The sequence below is a fragment of the Anarhichas minor genome, unplaced genomic scaffold (genome assembly GCF_050575085.1).
Source record: "Anarhichas minor isolate MPS153535 unplaced genomic scaffold, ASM5057508v1 ptg000007l, whole genome shotgun sequence".
In the NCBI taxonomy this organism is placed as follows: domain Eukaryota; kingdom Metazoa; phylum Chordata; class Actinopteri; order Perciformes; family Anarhichadidae; genus Anarhichas; species Anarhichas minor.
The window spans coordinates 18,816,135-18,835,997 of NW_027466453.1; the positions used below are offsets into that span (position 1 = coordinate 18,816,135).

Consider the following 19,863-nt stretch of genomic DNA (forward strand, 5'->3'; position numbering starts at 1 on the left):
GCAAGGGAATGAAATACGGAGAGCACACGATACACGGATCAATACAGTATCGTGTGCCGTACTGCTCATGCTAATAGAGTTCAGTCTGTAAATCTCTAGTGTTTTCATTATTGTGATGATACACTTGGACTAATTTGGAATGTAATTGGAGAAGCTGTGTAAAGTATACATGCATATAAATCAGGATATTACTGCAAACTGCGTTATCACCACACTGTATCTATACTGCTGCCTCGTACAGTAGATGGCTGCCTTCAGGGCCAGACAGCGCTGAACTGAAGCCACCACTCTTGGCTTGGTTTACAACAACACTCGCACATAACTCACGAATGTGACTCAGTAATAGACTGTCACACCACTTCATAGAACAACAAACCACGTTATAGGCCAAATGACTCCAGCTGTCAGTTTCTGCTGAGGTTTGCAGATGTTACGCAGAACATGTGGTCAAAGATCAAGTGCATTCACATTCTGTTTCAGTGTATTCCTGTTTTAGCGCTTTTTGGGTTGATCTCATCACTAATTTCCACAGCTATTCTATTCTATTGGTTCCTTATATCACATTTAATTTCACTGCACTGTAGTTGCCAGGAAAGTAATAATTCATCACATTGGAGTGTAAACGGTCAACATTACAGAATGTGCTGCCTGCATACACACGAACCAGCAGCGACTCTGCTGCTGCTGGAGCGTTACACTCGCTCGTCTCACATTCACAACTCCTCTGCATTTCCGCAGACTTTGCATTAATTTTAATGTTCAGCTGGAAACTGGACACATGATTAAAATGCAAACTGTGCAAAATTAAAAAAAAATCCTGAGAGGTATTAGTCCTCTTTCAAACAGGCGTATGCCGATTATGACACATAATAATCGATCAACCTTTTCTCAGCACTAGATCTGCTAATGTAAATGTACTTGTACTTCGTTTTCAGCACTTGAAGAGTATTAGACTATCTTCCCTGTCATGGCTAGCACCACTCTACCTGTCAGTGATGTGATAAAGCTGCGTCTCATTATATATTTTTCCTCCTTGCAGGAGTTTTTGTGCAGTGGCATAAGTAGAGGTCTGGATCTGATAGTTGTGCAGTGCGGGCTCTACGGACACGTGGTTTATGGATGCTGGGACTATGAGCATAAGCGACAACAGGGACTACACAGCAGACCTGGGCGGCAGCTTCACTGAGGATGCTCCTCGACCTCCAGTCCCAGGGGAAGAGGGCGAGCTGGTGTGCAGTGATGGACGCCAGTACAGCAGCCCGGGCTTCTCCTCGAAGAGCGAGAGCCTCAAATGTGAGGCGTCCGTGGCCACACCCAGGCGACCCGACTTGGACCTGGGTTATGAGCCGGAGGGAAGCGCCTCGCCGACACCGCCCTACGTGAAGTGGGCAGAGTCTCTTCACTCCCTCCTGGACGACCAAGAAGGCATCCATCTGTTTCGGATGTTCCTCAAGCAGGAGGAGTGCGGCGACGTGTTGGACTTCTGGTTCGCGTGTAGTGGCTTCCGCAAACTTGACGCCATCGAGGGTAATGAGGAGAAGAAGGTCAAACTGGCAAAGGCGATCTATAAGAAATACATCCTGGACAACAATGGGATTGTTTCCCGACAGATCAAACCAGCCACCAAGTCCTTCATCAAAGACTGCGTCATGAAGCTTCACATCGATCCTGCGATGTTTGACCAGGCTCAGACTGAGATCCAGACGATGATGGAGGAAAACACCTACCCCTTATTTCTGAAGTCTGACATCTATTTGGAATATACTCGGACAGGAGGAGAGAGCCCGAAGCTGTACAGCGATCACAGCTCTGTGTCTGGGAATGGGAAGGGGCTGTCCAGTTATTTGCCGACTTTGATTGAAGATGAGGAGTGGAGGTGTGACCAGGAGCCCGAGGAGCAGCCCGAGTGTGACCCCACGCCGAGCAGCCGGCTCACCCAGAAGCTGCTGATGGAGACGGCGCCGCAGCGCGTCGCCAACAGCGCCAGGTTCCAGGACGATCACGAGTACAGGTAAATCTAGAAAGCCTCACTTCAGCTCCAAACTGCACCGCTTTCCCCTCTGCAAACTGCTGAATTAGAAATAAACCTGAAACCCCACAATACCAGGAACGCTGCTTGAAGTGTGAGATGAAAACGGGAGTCTGAGTATCACAGGAGACAGCGGAGATGAGAGGAGGATGGTGTGTTTACTCCGATGGTGTTGAGGAAGTGTCAGAGGCTGCAGAAGTTAACTTGTGAGAAGGTTGAAGTCGGGTGCTCTGGTTTTATCTTGTGCAGGTACTCTGATAATCCAGTTTTCTCATTGGACAGGGTTGTGTAGGGAAGAAGTTCAACAGGATTTAGTTTTAGGAGGAGCTTTTAATATGCGCATTTTCTGTGAAAGTCCCATTGCGCTGTACTTGAAATGTGTTATATTTCATTTGCTACACTTTTGTATCAGAATCAATACGCAACAGCAGATTGCTGTGCTGGTAAACACTAGAATGTATCAGTTTGATGCGTGTAGAAGCATAATTACAGGGCTGCAGATGGATATTCAATGCTGAGTTGTTTTTTGATTCAGCGGCATAAACGCTGAGGTTGCAGCTGCCAAACAGAAGGACCCGCATTTATGCCGCTCCTTTTATTTAAGCCATAATTAGTTTGGCATGTTACGGGGAATGTCTCTGCTGATTATTACATGATGGGACAGTTAGCAGAAAACCTGCTTATATATAAAATGTATATTCACAGAAGACATTTGGACATGTCTCACTCACATTAATAATGCATGGTGACACCTGTATGAGTGAAGCCGCTTGATGCTGAAAAAGAGTGTTCGTGGCACATCTGTCCTGAAAAAACAGACAAACACTTGATTTCTGCTGAATGTGACTTTTGTAAACAAAGGGCGCAGGTAAAGTTTGCCCGAATGTTATATTATATATAAATATATTGGAGCTGCCATATATTTAGAAAATGATCTCTAGCTTGAGTCTTCTTCGGTTGCACTGGAGAGCTGTTTGGGACGTTCTAGGCATTTACTTTGAATCTGTCTAACGCTGATCAGACATTGTGTTTTCATTGATCTTGTGTGTTTTCTACTCCCACCACACATTTTAATCTGCCTTTCTGCAACTTTCATGCTCACACTGTTTATCGGATCAAACACTGAACGTAGTCACAGAACCGGTCTGTCTTTACATCAAGTTTATTAAAATCAAGCTGTCTGGATCCTCAACTATGTTTACTAAAAAAGAGAGAAAGGAAGCATTGCTTTGAGCAATTCTACTATGAGCGTAAAGTAAGAAGAAAATGCAGATTCAGACAATACGATGTCTGCTCCTCAGTTCAGTTTTATATTATTATAGCAGTCTCAAGACTACAGCTTTAGCCACATCATGTGGAATACTACTCAGATAACATTACAACGAGCTCCCTGCAGTTCATAACGGATCTTTTACGCCATGCGGGAAATCAAACAGCCAACCAAAATCACTGACATGTCAGAAATCCATGTGCTCATGGAAATTAAACTGGAGTTGTGACCCCCCTCAAATCTGCAGGTCAAATGACAGAAACTCCATTCTAAAATGAGTTGGGCCGACCAACTCAGAGCTAAAATTGGGCTTAATCCGTACAGTGTGTGCCCAGTTAAATGCACACAGCAGCCGGTAGAATGATTAACACGCTCTGAGTAATCTGACTGTGGATGCTCGGCGCTCTGCGCTCTGCGTACTCGTGATGCTCCGGCATAAGAAACTGTAATCATGTTAAACAAACCAGGAGTGGCTTAGCATCGTGTGGGTCAAGTGTCTTTGCAAACTAAAGTGTAACAATGACAGATCAGATGAAAACATAAGTGATTGATGGCGACCACAACTTAACTAATGTCACCGCTGATTTCAACTTAAAGCTCATTACATAATACGGTTACATCTTGAACGGAGGATTAAGGCCACAAAAACAGAACATGTTGGGGGTCGGGAAAGAACAACACGTTCTGTCAGTGTTGCAAACCGGAACCCAAAAGTGGGATTCAAGATCCTAATGTCTGTGCTGCATTAATGTTGGTCCTCAACGGATTCATTGAAAGTGACGTCGCTGTGAGACACTTTCTCATAGTTCACCTCTACCGCTGCAGCAGCAGTGAGATGAGGAGGGACAGGAGCTCATCAGCTGACAGACGGACAAAGATAAGAGCGTCTCTGTGACTCAAACACTGACCACGCTGCAGCACAGCCGGTGGAGACCAAACACATCCGACCCGACACAGACGTGTTGGCGGCAGACCTTTTCCTTCTCGTTCTGTGGTCTAGTCTTGTGTTGGATTTCGCTCTTCAGTGTGTTTGCAAGCAGCTTTTTTTCTGGTTGATATCTGCAAAATGAACCCGATGCTTGTTTGTGTTTGATTTCTTCCTTTTCTTTGAGAAACATAACCAAAAGGCATTTGTCATTGAGATCAATGTTTTCTTGAAATCCCCTCAAAAATATAAATAATATAAGAAAAATACAGTTTTAATTGGAGAGTGAAACACATTTTTGAGCGTTTTTTCCACATCATTATTTCAGCAGTCAAGCATTTGGCTGGAATTACAGAAATGCACGCTTCATTTTTAAAAAGCCTTTTAGCAGCACCCGTCGGGTTTTTATGGGGACTAAATTTTGCATCAGTTGTGTCTGACGATCTCTTCAGAGACGAGCAACAAAAGGCATTAAATAGTCTTTCACATCAACTTTTAGCGATCGGAGGACTTGAAAGGGAATGACCTATACATTCATTAATGTTTGGGGAGAGTTTAGAAGTGTGAACGGCTCAGTTTTGTTCTTGTTCAAGTGCGTCGTGCACTTCAAAGGAAGACTTTGTTGTCTTTGTAATGTTTCCTTTATTTCTGATCTTTTGAGTCTGGAATGAAATAATATGGATGAACAATTGTGTTATTGCTAATAATGGTGGGTAATAATTTGAGTTTGGAGTCTGACATTTTTTTTCTTGAGAAATGATAAATGTTCTTGTATCTGACGGCATGAGAGGGAGGTTAGAGACGGGCAGGTTAGAGGAGACATGAAGGGAGAAGGGAGGGCAACTGAGGACACCATGGCCAGTAGCATCAGAACCTGCACGTAGGAAACATGTTCAACTCAACTCAGCTATTTTACTGCAAGTTAATTCAATGACAATATGTTCAGGCTCTCTTGATGATTGGAAACTTGTTATTTTATTGCTGTTTTATTGTACATCATTTGGAATAAAGACATCTATGGACAGTATTTTATCATGTTCACAAGAATGCAAATATAAGAATTTGAAAGCAACATGATACAGAATCAGTTCAGAAATCCGCTCATTTATCAAGTGATGTACTGTTGTTATTATTCTTGGTTATGAGAAATACATTCTTTGGGGTGAAGGAATCATCTCATCTGTCTTTCATCTAATGAAGGATTGAATTCATGTTTGCTTCTTTCCCTCTTCATTCTTTCTCCTTCAATCAGAAATGTAGAATCTCAACTGAAAGCTGGTTTTCTGTGCGCTGCGCTCTTTGTTCGTGCCGGCTCCTCACCACCCTGCCTCTGTAATTATTCACTGTTGCTGAATGCAGATGCTAATAAAAATCCAGTTGGTCACAAAGGTTTCATTTTGAACTCTGGGTGCTTCTGCATTCCAAACAGGGAGAAAGCTGCAGGGAATTCCAATTTGAATAAAACGAGATGATGCCTAACATCTTTAATTCATGTGTTCAAAGCCCCGCAAGAAGTGTGTTCAGCAAAGTCAATGACTGAGAGTGTAGAAGGTGGACGGATGAAGCTTTCCCGTGTATCTGTGGACGCTCGTGCAGGGTGAGCCTCCGAATAAAACCTGCAGTCATACGCCAGCATTCAATACTCAGGGATTGGATTTGGTGTGTTCACAAAGGCTGTTGTAATACTATTAAATCCGGTGTAGCAGTATATGCTGGCAGTATACTTTCTCTGGCCGTAGGTTCACTTGTATTACACCAAACAGAATCGAGAGGAGTTGAAGGAAGCGGCAGAGTCTGAAAAGTGTATGTTTCCTAATTCAGGATTATACCAAAGAGCTGTGTACCGGCTCTGTTTACAAATGCATTTTAACGACCATGTCAATCACTTCATGATCTGTTTTATTTTTCTCAGCATTTTCCTGTATTTTTATTTTTATTTCTTCCAGGAATGCTCCATGTCGGGAGCCCATCAACCCGTACTACGTCAACAGTGGTTATGCTATGGCTCCGGCCACCAGCGCCAACGACAGTGAGCAGCAGAGTATGTCCAGCGACGCCGACACCATTTCCCTCACAGACAGCAGTGTGTATGTATTTACTCATCACACACACACACACACACACACACACACACACACACACACACACACACACACGTGTCGTGCTTTAAATTATTTTACCAGGTCATAAAGACTATGCAAGGCGGCATTATTGGCTTGAAAGACAAAAACAATAGTATACTAAGGATCTTCAGTTGTTAAAAAGTAAAGCATGCCATGTATGTTTAGCGTTGCTCAGAAACACAGGAATGAGGGTTAAATTGGTTTCAAAATGTCACTTCTTGCCTGTTTTTACCTCCGCTCGACCTTCGGGATCGGATAAGCTGCTAACTGAGCCCCATCTGCTCATTAGCCAGTTAGCCATTAACCAGTAAACGCTGTTAGAATTGATCTCCAAAGCTAATTAGTAAGACATTAAACCATGTGTGAATGTACATAAATGAAAATACTCACCTACTGACCTCTTTTACAAATCCCACACATAAACCACTTTGTTTGGGCACAAGCATGAGACCGAGGGCAATGTTCTGTCCCATCTGAGATCACTTGCGAACAGCACTCGTATACCAGTTGAGTGTGTAGACCCGGCATGTGCTGGTGAAATTTTTTAGAATTTAAGAAATGATGTTTTCTAGGTGCAAAGATGGCACCGGGGGAATTATGCCAAAGAAACTTCAAAAGCTTGCACAACTGGACATGAATGTGTTTGAAGCCGAATGGATTAGAGGCAGTTATCAGCTAATTGGTCCAGAGCTTCCATCACAGCAGAGTGTGAAACCCAGCATGACCAATACCACATGGAATTACAGACGGATGGATGTGTTAACATGTAACTGTAATCTGCCAGACCACTTGTGGTGCAGCAGGAGGGACACAATAAGCCTGTGAGGACGACTGATTAATCAAGAATTACAAGGTGGTAGTTTTAGGCACAAAAAAAAATGCGATGGGAAGCTTTCAACTTCAAAGCTGTCTGTGTTGTTTATTCATGAGGATGTTTTATGAAAATGTCTTTGTTGTTAATTCCAGAGACGGGGTTCCACCCTACAGATACCGTAAACAGCATCGCCGGGAGATGCACGAAAGCGCCAAAGCAAATGGGCGAGTGCCACTACCTCATATTCCAGTGAGTTATTCATGGGTTCTCTCCCTTTCTGCCTCCACACCTCTCTTTAACTGTCTGTCTCTGCCTTATTTCTCTCCGCTGCACCATTGGAGATGTGCATATTTAAGCTCTGCTATGTCGCAGGGCCTGTGATGGAGTGTAAGAATAGCTGATGGTGAAAGAGAAGGCTGTCTAAATGTAGCTTGATGCCCTCCTAAGCTGTGAGCGCTGAAGCCGAGCAGACATGAATCCTCCCCCCTGTGACAGCCCGATGCCTCCCTCTGCAGCTTACGCTGTCTCTCGGTAGGAAAACCCCGGCCCTAATTAGGCCTCGGAGTAAAGAGTCAAATTAAAACTCCCCACGTAGCATCCTATTAGGATGCATGAGTTGACTGTATAGTAGAGCACAAATCCCTCAAGCACAACTCTAACGTTTCCCTGCCCCAACAAATTAATCACGACTTCGGCAATAAGAAAATTGACAGGGCTTGTGGGCCTTTTTAGTTTAAATGTCACTTTGTTTTCCAACCTTCTCACAGCTTTGTATTGTCATAATTGCAGTGCAGTGACTCAAGGATATAAAATGTTCCTTGTGTGCTCATTAAGGACAGTACGTGTGCCATTCAAAGTTAGCGTACACACTCCCTAGTTTATCTTCCCAAAATGATTTTGAAATGTAAAATAAAAAAGTTATCTTTAAATCCAGGTTGAATTCTTTTTGCCGTAGAGCCGCTTACCAAATGGATATACAGTAGATACGTTAAACGTATGTTCAGTTCAAGGTTGCGGGGTGATACATTGTTGATGGGAAGTGTAGCTCAAACCTTCATTTTATAATCACACAGGAGTCATGAGACACTTATAGAGTTTATAACAATGGTTAAGAAGCATGGGCACTGCACATTGTAGAAGATATTTAAATAAAACATCACCATATCAGAAAGGATCAGCTTCAGGGATATGCTGTATTACTTCCTCGTGGGATACGTTATTGATAAACTGGCATCAAATATCAATATTTTTATTAAAACATTAATATTTTGAAACAGATGAAAATAAACTAGTTAGCTCTGCTAGCGTCTTTAGCATTGAGGTGGCTGCTCCAAACCCACAGACTTACCTTATATCCCACAAACAAGAGTAATGGAAGCACTAATGTTCCTATTCTCACAGTTATGTTCCTCCGTATACAACCGGCCGAATACAGCCTGGAGTTTATGTCCTCACAGTCGAAGTGTTTCGTCTCTTTAACAACACACGCTGAGAGTTAGTGGCTGTGCTCTCAACCGTTATTTCAACCCTGTCATATATACGTATTCATGCCAATCCTCCGGCTTTAAGGGGGCGCTCGCGGTTATTGCTCCCGTTGATCTATTCAAGCTTATTTCTAACTCTGCATGGTAACCATAGCAACCGCTCACCACTTCCTCTTTTATTCAGCGTCGGACACAAACAGACCTCTGGCCTTTCGTTTCTTTGTCGAGATGAATTTGCGTGTATGAAAACAACTGGTTTGCCCATAAGGTGTTGACAGTGAGTGGCAGAGAGTGCTTTACAGTTTGACATTTCTTCCCCCAGCGCACAAACCGGATTCCTAAAGATATACACGTGGAGCCGGAAAGATTTGCTGCAGAGCTGAGCAGCAGACTGGAGGGCGTTCTGAGGGAGAGGGAGGCTCAAGAGAAGCTAGAGGAGCGGCTGAAGAGAGTACGATTGGTACGTTCACTTTATTCACAGAACCATTCTCTTCTGTTTAAAGCACAAGCAGATCCACTGTTTGGTTGATTTGGTTGTTGCTTCAGAGGTTCACATTGGAGAGCTGTGTCTAGACTAAATAACCTCCAACGTAACACAGTTGAGGCAGTGCAGGGAAGGAAAAGGAACACGTGCTATGATTCTTGTGATTCTGAGTTACACCATCAAGTCATATGAGGCCGTGTTGGCTTCTGGTGACAAAGACGGAATACGATTATTTGCCAGATGGAAAAGAACTTTAAAGTTTTGGATCCCCAACGAAAGGTTTCATCAAATTATTTTCTAGATTACGTCACAGTGAAACTTTCTGATGGTATCTTCAAATTCCTTATTTCACATGACAAAAACAGGGAGGCTTACTTTCATATATATATAACAAAGAAAAGCAGCAAATCTTCACATTTTGACAACCTTGAATCAGAAAATGTTTGATTTTTGCTTAAAAAATTACTGAATCAATTATCAAAATAGTTACAGATTCATTTTCGAACCAACGGTTTGATTACTTGAATAAAAAGCTCAAAAAGAGCAGTTTGTATTATATTGTCAACATTTATATTGAATATTACATTTAAATCCTGCTCTAGTTTTTGAGTTCTCTGACTCCTGGTTACGCTGCTTTGAGTGAACATATTTTGCTTATGAGGATCTAAATTTAGTTATTTCCCAAAATCTTGATTTCAAAGCATATCCCCTGTTTTGTCAGGTCTGTGTTGAGAAGGAAACGGCGTGTCTCAATGAGATCACCTGTCTAAATAAAGGTTCAATTCAACATTCTACGAAAGCAGCAAACAGTAGCCGACTTTGTTTACATAGCCGAGTCACAACTGCAAAACACAATCCTGACAGAAGAACTGTGCAAAAGACTAAAAGACTGAGAGAGAACCAAGAACTCGAGTTTCCAGTTTGAATATATAATTATGTATTTTCATTCTGTTGGTGTCTTTTTATTAATTGAAGTTTTGCAATTGAGGAAAGCTGAGTTAAGTTGCGTTAAATTGTCTTTTCTGTTTTGTTTTTACCTAAGTTTACATTTGGACCACCAGAAATGTTCTTTGGCCACCAAATGTAAGGGCTTGTTGGCCAGAAGGGCCCGTGCTCATCTTTCCCTGCAAAGGATTTTTACACCTCAATACCTTTGCTTTACTTTAAGAAATAGAATTAACTGTGACCACAGATCGTGTTTTAAACAGCCGACCAGTAGAATCAATATCAGTAATGTGTGCGAGATGCCACCAAAGCTCATGTCTGCGCCAGGAAGCGGGATGTGTGTCTGGCCGTTGGGCTTAAAGTTTTCAGCAACAAAGGAGACTTAAATCCGTCTGGCCTTAATGAAATTAATGAGGCCAGCCATTTGAATGGGGAATAAAAAAACATTATGAATCACTTGGAGAATTCCATGCCTGGCCTGTCAGCGATCTGGCTTTGTCGATGAATCAGATGGAGCACCTGCACACTCGGCCACTTGTAAGCCCGGAACAGCGTGTCGCCCGTTTGATGTCACTTGAACGCTGATGAAATGGTTGCTGCTACCACAAATGAAATCCCCCTCAGTACGCAGACCCCGAGTACCTAGTCTCAAGGCAGACCGTTCTGTTTGTGGTTTGGCCCTAAAAGGAGAGGAGCTTCCATCACACAGCTCAGGGTTTGCTTTATTAAAACCTGGAGGCAAGCATGAAATGTCTGCCTTCATCAAGTGAGCACCTCGAAAAGGAGGCGTGAGCTTAGCTTTTAGCTTTTTAACAGTAAAAACAGATGTATTCAAATCGTATGGTTATTAAATATAAAGGTTCAAAATGTATGTTGGTATGAGGCAAAGACCCACATGACTTCAAGAGGTTGTGAGTCACTTCACTTATTGCCATAACGCTGTTAAACTCTGCTAAGAATGAAATCACGGCTTCACTTAACGTCATTTCTCAGAACAATGGGCTGTGTGGCTCAGCTCAGCGCGGGATGATTCACACGCACAAGCAGCAGCAGCATGCTGTTCATTTAAAGCAGATCAATGACAGGAAGACTCACGTGACGGTCGCTGCCTGTCTGGATCTTTATTTTGGTGTTAACAAGACAGCAGAGCATGCGACCATGTGTGTGTGTGTGTGTAAATGAGCTGGTGGAGATCGTCAGTGAGTCCCCATCCAGCACCTAAGCTAACTTGTAGAATGTCAGATATCTGCTGCTGTTTGCCGACGGTTTTCATTTTCAAATGGAAAGGAGGGAGCCGGTGGAACAAATGCTTCCATGAATAACTTTCAGTGGGCTCAGATAACACTGATATCTGGATGTGATGCAGAGATACAAAGACGCATCAATTATTAAAGACGTGCCAGGAAATATTTGGCTGCATACGGCATCTTTAACATCATGGCTGAATTTAAGACAGGAGTCGGGAGAGGGAAGGTCCGTTCATGTGGTATACTAATACAGTTATTGCAAATGGATGTTGAGCTCAGAACAACAGCAAACATGTGAAGGTTTATTTTATTATTAACATAACTGACATCAAATGTTTGGGCATGGGCGGTCTTAATAAATAGAAGTGGAACCCCTTCTGTTGTCCCACTAGATCTCTTTGTTCTCCTTTCTGAAGGTTCATGTCTTGATGGGGAATACCGCTGAATGTAGTTTGCTAAATTATTTGTGATTCATGTCGTGTGTCATGTGAAAGAAAGACATTTTGAGAAATAGAAAATAGATTTACAGCTCCAATAAGTACAATTTAGGATTACATTTTTAGATTTTGTTTTAGTAATGATGGTGCGAGGTCCTTGTGTCACGATAACTACTTTTGTCAGACAATATATTGTCCCTGAAAAAATTGTGACAAATGACGTTATTGTCATTTAAAAGCATTTTATGCAACTGATATAATAATATAATTGCATAATAATGCGAGTACGCCCTTTCAAAGAGCAATGAACTGTTAATTCTTGAGAAGATTCAGACATTGGACATTGGAATGAGTACAAAATACAAACATATTCGAAATAAATAAAACGTAAAACTAATAAATCCACCAAAACAATAAATAAAATGCACTCTTGGGCTCTTTTAACAAAAATGTGCAACGTCTGCACAATGTCCCAGTCTTAATGATCGGGTAAACCCGGCTGTTTGTTCTGGCTTTGTGTCGGCTGAAACATTGGTGACATTCGTACGTAAACAAACACAAAGGGCAATATCGAGGTCGGCAGAAATGATTGAGGTCATGCTCATACGTCATATGATGTCTTTAACATGTATATCTTGACAGGCCGAGCCATAAGGAGTACAGCCATTGCCATTTCACGTGACTGAATTTCCCCATCCACTGCTGTGTTTTATTCCATCGCTGCACATCCTCCACTCTCTACAGCCTGCTTATCAGAAGCTGTTGTGAATGCCTGCAGCACCCCACGACTCCCCCTGGAGCAGATTGTGTTGGAGCGTGACTTCGTCCTGGTCAACCAGAGCTGAAGCTGTTATCAATAATTGCACTTGTCCTCGTGTGAAACAACACAAATGTGCTGCGTGCATGCACAGTTCCCTCACATCTGACTGATACTGTTGTGTTTCTTGGTTTGTCTCCAAACCTCTGCAGTAAGAATGAGAAGACACATAGCAGCATGTGGTGAAATCTGCCATCTGCAGGTGGAAATAAATACAGCAGACGCAGCCTTCTGAGAAAAAAAACTCCTCACTTGTGTTCAGAAATAAGCTGTTCAAAGAATTGAATAAATTAAATGCATATAGATGTATATTTTTTATGGCTGATGGACATGTGTTTCTTTATATCTTTATAACTTGTATTTCATTATGTTTTGTTTTGTGTGTTTGTTGTTTCTACAGGAAGAGGAAGGTGATGAAGTCATGTCCACAGCCGCAGCGTTATCCAGTCACAGGTTCCCCCCTGGTGCTTATCCGCAGAACTACAACTCACGCTTTGCTGACAACGCCTTCAGCGGTCCTCTTCTGAGAGACGCTCACGAGGAGAACCCGGAGAGCATCCTGGACGACCACGTCCGGCGGGTCATGAAGACGCCCGGCTGCCAGTCACCGGGCACAGGCCGCCACTCTCCCAAGTCACGCTCCCCAGACGGCGTCCCAGGGGCAAAAGGGACGGGACTTGGTACGGCGCCTGGGAAACATCCATCCAGGCACGGTTTCAAGGGAGACGGCGGCCACCTGTACCACCACAAACACATGCACCACACCCACCACGCTGGCGTCGGGAAGCCCAAAGAGCAGGTTGAGGCTGAGGCGGCCGTGCGTGTGCACGGCAGCTTCCCCTTGAGCACGGAGACGAGTCATTACGGATCAAAGTCTCGCAGCTACGCAGATGGCATGGGATCCAACCCCACGGAGCACACAGGCCACAGGTAAGCAAGCGCCAAGCGTTAAGTTTCCTCTTTCTCGTTGATGCACCCCACAATGCTTTTAGCTTTTTCTACCTACCGGTTGTTTTCCTGCATTATACAGTAGCAAAGGTGGCACACAGTGCAAAAGGCCGTTCAAGAAAGGCGAGGAGGTGCGGCCTTGTGACATGCCAGCGCCTGCAGAGGAGATGGAGAAAAACCAGAAGATCCTTTTGTGGCTGATGGAAGGACAGAAAGAAATGGTTCAGCATAAGAGGAGTCCATACGGGTCAGTGACAGTTAACTGACCAAGAGGAACAAATGCACTTTCTTAGAATGCTCTCGCTTTGTTTAGTTTGATTGCTGATATTCAAAAAGTCCTGACTTTACATTTTAGGAGTACCACTGGGTCCAAGAGGACCACCAGCCACGAGGCTCAACCGTGGAACACCGTGCAGCCGTCGCACCCTTTCATCCAGGATCCCACCATGCCCCCGAATCCAGCTCCAAGCCCCCTGATCCAGCTGGAGGAGGTGCGCCGGCGGCTTGAGGAGGAGAAGATCAAGTCTGGAACTGTGCAGCCCAAGCAGAGGTAAGTGGACGGACATGTCCCATTACCACAGTTATCTGTCCAGTTAATTGGTGCAGCTTTTCAACGGAATCCATTTAACTTGATCCACAGAGGAAGAAGCCGGATTTATCCTTCAAAATGAAACAGTTACCCTTTTGTTCTCCAGCCTGTGTGCTCCTTGGGGCCGCTCTGTGTCTAACTACTAGGGTTGTTCGGTCCCTCAGGTACGTGATGGAGGTGATCCAGAGGGGTCGCACCGCCGTCAGGCCTGCCCTGTTCCCTCTGCTCAGCATGGTGCCCGCCGTCTCTGACAGCGATCTCTCCCAGCCCGAGTATGTCCACCGAGTCTTACCACTAACTTTCCCCACTGTCTCCAAATTCCCCGTAGGCTACGTCCACCCACTTCACTCCCCATTCTCATTACCGGTAGTTTAGTTACCCAGGACTGTGTGTTTTTGTGGCGCTACTAAAGGAGGCATTTAAGAATCTGTAGGAGCAATTCCTTTCCCTATTTCCCTCCTCTGTGTGTGGTGTCATCATGTAGTCTCCCACACTCTGTCCTTGAGTCTGTTTGAATGTGCTCTCTTTAGTTATTCCTTTGTGGCAGGTGCTATTTTGCATTTAAAGCGGTTTTAACTGTTGACCTGCAGCCATTTATGATTTTAACAGACAGCCGGCAATCAGCGAGAAAATACTTTTTTCAGTGTCCGTGGTAGAAACTGAATTATTTCTCCTCCCTGTCAACTAGGATCAGATCTCTTGCTGGGTATTTCCCGTGAAGATCAGAAAGAGGATTGCAGAGGAAGTTTAGGATTTCTGTGTTCTCGCAGAGGCAGAAGTATCGAGAGGAGAGCGTCGGCTTCTTGATGTGTTCTCAGAAACATTGTTCTGTTTGATGTTTAACTGCACTCTTAACAGACGGAGGGAGCAGGGGAACTGTGTAAGAGGCAGATGAAAGGCAGAGTATGTGGCACCGGCTCCGGTCAGACCTGTTAAGGGCTGGGGTTCAGGACTTGTGAGCCTGGTGGATCACGGCCGACTAGACCTGTCAGTACCTCCAAGCTCGCAAACAGTCAGAAAAAGATAGCTGAAAGATTGGAATTTGAAAAAAAAAAAGGATGTTTGCTCGGAAAGGAAATGGTGGTTTTGTTTTGCGTTACAAAAAAAGAGAATACAGAGTAAAAATGTCTACTTTTGCCCAAAAAGGTCAGATATTAGAATTTAAATAGCAAGACCAGCAAAACATACAAGTAGAGCAGGGTAACTTTATAAATGTAGTAATAGTAAACAATTGGAGAAAAATACATGTATCTTGATCACTCTCCGTCCGACTAGCCTGTTGTGTAACTCGTAATGTCTCCACTGATTCATCTACTTTCCAGTGACGAACGCAGATGCACTTATGTGGTTGTTGAAGTTCGTACAAACGTTCTCGGGCTAAACACATTTGGGATCCCGAAGGATAACATTATCTCATGGCACACCCAGAGGCTGCTGGTAAGGTCGTCATCTCAGGGCCTCTCCCACTCAGAGGACGTCCTGAATACAGAGTGCACCAGTGACTTCAACTGCCGTCTGGCTCTCTGATAATTACCCGCATCCGCAGACCTGCCCAGCTGAAAATACTTAAATATATAGTCAGCCCTGCAGAGATTTCTGGGTTCAACATTGTTTGGTTCGGCTGTCAACTCTTTTTCCATTCTGATTTATTTTCTGTCAAAGAAGAGAATAGCTCACGTTTTCTATCTGTGAATTTTTAGTTTAGTTTTATTTTCCAGCTCCACTTCAGTTCATCTGTGTCCTTTTCACCTGCTCGTCCTGTTGTTCAGCGCGTTATTTTAGTTTTCTATCTATATCAGCTGTCCTCAGAGAGCCTCGGTGTTGTTTCCTCCACAACGGATTCTTGGAAGAAGCTGTTTTTTGTTCACTGGTTAGCAGTCGGTCGGCAGCAGGATGTTAGTCCGTGTTGTTCCTCTCTTCACTCGGTGCTTGGAACTGCTCACGTTGATTAGAGAGTTCGACCTTTTAAGATGCACCGTATGAAATGACATCCGTCCTCAGCTGGTCTTAAGTTTCATCAGAAGGTTAAGTAAACACCTTCACAAAGTGCAGGTCTCACTGTCGCTAGAGACGGCTGCTTGTTAGTGTCAGGAAGTTATTAAGTTTAGAATCATCAACAATTTCTAGGATACCTTTTTATATAAAAGAAATCCTCACAGCTTTGATGTGTGGACTTGAATGATGGGTGAACTTACTTAAATATCCTCAACCGGTTTCTGTCTTTTCCATTTGCAGACACAAAGCCACTAAAAAGCAGCCGTGTGAGAACATTACTGTCGCGTATTACTTCTGTGAGGAGCTGATACCGTACAGGACGTCTGTCAGAGGGAGGGTCGTCTCGCTGGGCCAGTTCAAAGAACTGCTGACGAAGAAAGGAAACTACAGGTGAGATCTGTGGTGCTGTTTGATGTCTCTGGACAGAACTAGAGGAGGCTTTACACCTACAACATGAATTTATTCTTCAATAATCAGTATGCAGGATTGTAGTAAGATTGTATTTTCTATAATACAACCTGCTTTGAGACTGCAAAATAATCCAACGTTTCGAGTCCTTAAAAAAACGTGTTAAATAATAGTGTCAGCTGGCTTGTATAGATCACACTCATGTGTTGATGGGGTCCGGCTGTGCCTCTTAACGCTGACCTCATAAAGAGGTATTATGATTAAAGGTCAGGATTTTCACTCTCGTGGTTTTTACTAAAGAGATAGCCGTAACACTTTTGTGATCATCTTTGAGTGGATGGAATTGAATTGAAACTGTGAAAGGCCGTAGTTCTGTTTATTATAGGGGCACGATGAATTATAGCGTGATTAAAATGATATAACTAAGAGTATATAACCACAGTGATTGTCTTAAGAAAAGTCTGATGCACACCTTAAATTGATCTACGTAAAAGGACGTGTGACTGCAGGGCCGTGTGCACACACAGAAATCGAAACGTTCGAAATAAAGTCTAAATTGTGGGAGCACCGGACTCCAAACATAAACAAAAAAACGTCAATAGGAGGTACTAAGTGAGCACCAAATGTGCTCACTGACACCACTACACTATGTAGTAGTGTCAGTGTATAGGACAAAAGATAACCTCATGGGGTGCTGTTACTTGGTCAGTGTTTAAGTGTTTATTTATTTTAAAAGACCATAATGCTTTATAAATTAATACAAATAATTACTTTAAAAAATGATAAATGATACAAATATTATTGTAAGATAAATAAATACCGAAGAAGAAATCCCAATGAGAAAACATTGGTGAATGTCTGAATCGTCATGCTTGCTGAATCAGCGTGTTTGTTTGTTTTTTAGATATTATTTCAAGAAGGTAAGCGACGAGTTTGACTGCGGGGTGGTGTTCGAAGAGGTGCGTGAAGATGACGCCGTCTTGCCCATCTTCGAGGAGAAGATTATCGGGAAAGTCGAAAGAATTGATTGACGGTCATGTTGAAGAGGGAGGAGTCAAAAGAAGGCAGCGTGTGAGGTGAAGAGGAAGTGTTTGACGATTGAGACCAGAGGTGCAGAAAGAAGAACCATAGAAGGGGATCCAGAGTTGAGGAGCAAAGCAGTGGTCACGATGGACGACTTGTGACTTTTGAGGCTCGGTATCACCGCTGCAGAGACGGCGGACTGGAAGAAGAAAAAGACCTCATTCACTTCTCCGGAGTGTAGTGTAGCATTGTAATGTTTACTAGAAAAATGAAGGAACGAAAGTGCTACTAAAGCTACATATTTTTGATATGATGCATCAGATTGTTTCTAAAGCAACCACACTTGTCTTTTTTTATATGTATTGGTAACAGATGTGTACAGTTTGTGTTAAAAGATAACAACATTTTATATCTATTTAAGTATTTAAAATGCTCATTTTCAATCCTATGGAAGCAGGAGAGTCGCCCCCGTTGAAGACGATCAAAATCCTTTTTAGGGCTGAATTGTGTTTCTTTGATTCATTGTAAGAGCGCCCTCAGTGCTTTTAAAGAATCACTTACCAGGACTTTATTATGTGGCATTCAGTCAGTCTGCACTTTCATTGTATTATATGCCGCTGACTATATCCCAACGTAGGCTGCAACATCAATTTCTAAAGCACCAAACACGAGCGACCAGAAGACCTGAATCCGCTGTACAGTCTGCTGCAACCCAGCTCACCAGCCCAGCGTCTGAAGGTGGTACTCTTCACTCTGCAGAAGATTCCTGGTCATTTTTGAAGCTCAAACACTTTTCACAAAGTTATTATTTATTGTAGGGCTGTTTTATTGGGTTGCACGACTGCATATAGTTGCTGCTTATCTAGTGTGTACTGCATGTGAGTGTAGCTGATGGCTGTGAGTATGTACAGGTGAAGTTTTAAGACAATTGGCTATAGACGTAATGCAACAATATTTTTTTTTAAGGTGAATATCTATGCAAGTTGGTTCCCCGAATCCAAAAACTGCAAAGGGCTCCTATATTTATTCACTCCGTAGGAAGTTAGGTCAATGTTCAAAACCGTTAGAGGCGGGCCGGGCAATATACTGATATTGTATCAATATCATGATATGAGACTAGATGTCCTCTTAGGTTTTGGATGTCATCATTTGGCATAAGAGTTGACTTGTCCTGGTGTTATAGGCTGCATTACAGTAAACAACAGTCTTACCAGACTGTTGCAGCTGTTCTGTTATTTGCCTTTTCCCACTTAGTCAACATGACAACATGACATTATTTATCACAAATCTGATTGTGTAAATATTTCATAAATGGTCAACTCCACAATATCGTTGCAATATCGATATCGAGGTATTTGATTTTTGCTTTTCTCCGTATTGCTCAGCCCTGTTAGCGGCTACGTGTAAGAACAGCCAGGCTTTTAAAAGCCTGTTTAATTCATTCCTCTTCATTTAGGCCTTTGTTTAGATTATACTTTAATCAATTCATCAGGCTGACGTTTCAGTTGTGTCAACAAGCTAAAGGTTCCACAATTATGAGTCCTCATTGTGGAGTAATTTGACCTTTTTTTTTTTTAATGAGTCAGTGCCAATGAATATTCTGAAAACAATTATTCTTAAAAGGCCAGTTTGCGTGATTTTCTTCTAATTACTTCCAATCAAACACTGAGTGACACAGTTTGTGGTTGAGTTTCATAAAGGAAGTGCTGCCTTCAGCTGCAGAGGTTCAGTCAGTGTTCGTGTCGTCTGAAGACACATTGAAGCTCATGCTCACAGTGCAGAGAGGCTCCCTCACTCTGCTCAGCAGAGGTCACATCACAGCATTTGAATGAGAAGGCCAGTGAATGTCATCAGAACACCATCCAACGTTTGTGCAATGCAGGTCACATGAAGGCATATTAAACATAGTGTAGGTGCTCTATTTTACAGTCTAGAGGAGAGCTAACACACTGAAATGTTGAGTTCACCGTGTTTACATCAAGTTGTAACGTGTTTATTTCTGCGATCCCCAAGACCTACCATCTTAAACTTAAAATCACTGCTTAGTGGATGGATCAGTGAAGGAGGGGCTGATCTCTAAGCTGTAGCCTTCTCTAGTTGATCACAGCTACATCTTGTGCCTGGCAGGAAGAGTTGTTTAGTGCAAGTGACCTCCTTTTGATGGATCACGTTACACCAAAGAGAGAAAATAAAAGGTAGATGGTAGGCGCTGTGGGCCGGCGTTTGAATCTCCCTTTTACATTGATATCCCCCTTCGTTCTGTGGCAGCACTTATTATTCGGTATCTTTGTTATTTCTTTTATATTCAATCATTGAAGCCGTTGC

General features: G+C 43.0%; 1 protein-coding gene across 1 annotated transcript; it reads left to right on the forward strand.

The window, feature by feature from the left end:
• Positions 1 to 1,130: 1,130 nt before the first annotated feature.
• Positions 1,131 to 18,876, forward strand: axin1 (axin 1). Its single transcript, XM_076086408.1, has 10 exons — positions 1,131 to 2,011; positions 6,171 to 6,311; positions 7,314 to 7,410; positions 8,968 to 9,105; positions 12,976 to 13,505; positions 13,606 to 13,770; positions 13,882 to 14,073; positions 14,277 to 14,384; positions 16,348 to 16,497; positions 17,420 to 18,876. The coding sequence occupies exons 1-10, from the start codon at positions 1,131 to 1,133 to the stop codon at positions 17,544 to 17,546; spliced, it is 2,529 nt and encodes an 842-aa protein (XP_075942523.1). The 3' UTR covers positions 17,547 to 18,876.
• Positions 18,877 to 19,863: the final 987 nt, after the last annotated feature.

Coding starts and splice junctions, on each gene's coding strand:
- axin1 (XM_076086408.1), top strand. CDS start 1,131: ATGAGCATAAGCGACAACAGGGACTACACAGCAGACCTGGGCGGCAGC. Junction 9,106..12,975: donor GGCTGAAGAGAGTACGATTG/GTACGTTCACTT, acceptor TTGTTTCTACAG/GAAGAGGAAGGTGATGAAGT. Junction 13,506..13,605: donor ACGGAGCACACAGGCCACAG/GTAAGCAAGCGC, acceptor TGCATTATACAG/TAGCAAAGGTGGCACACAGT.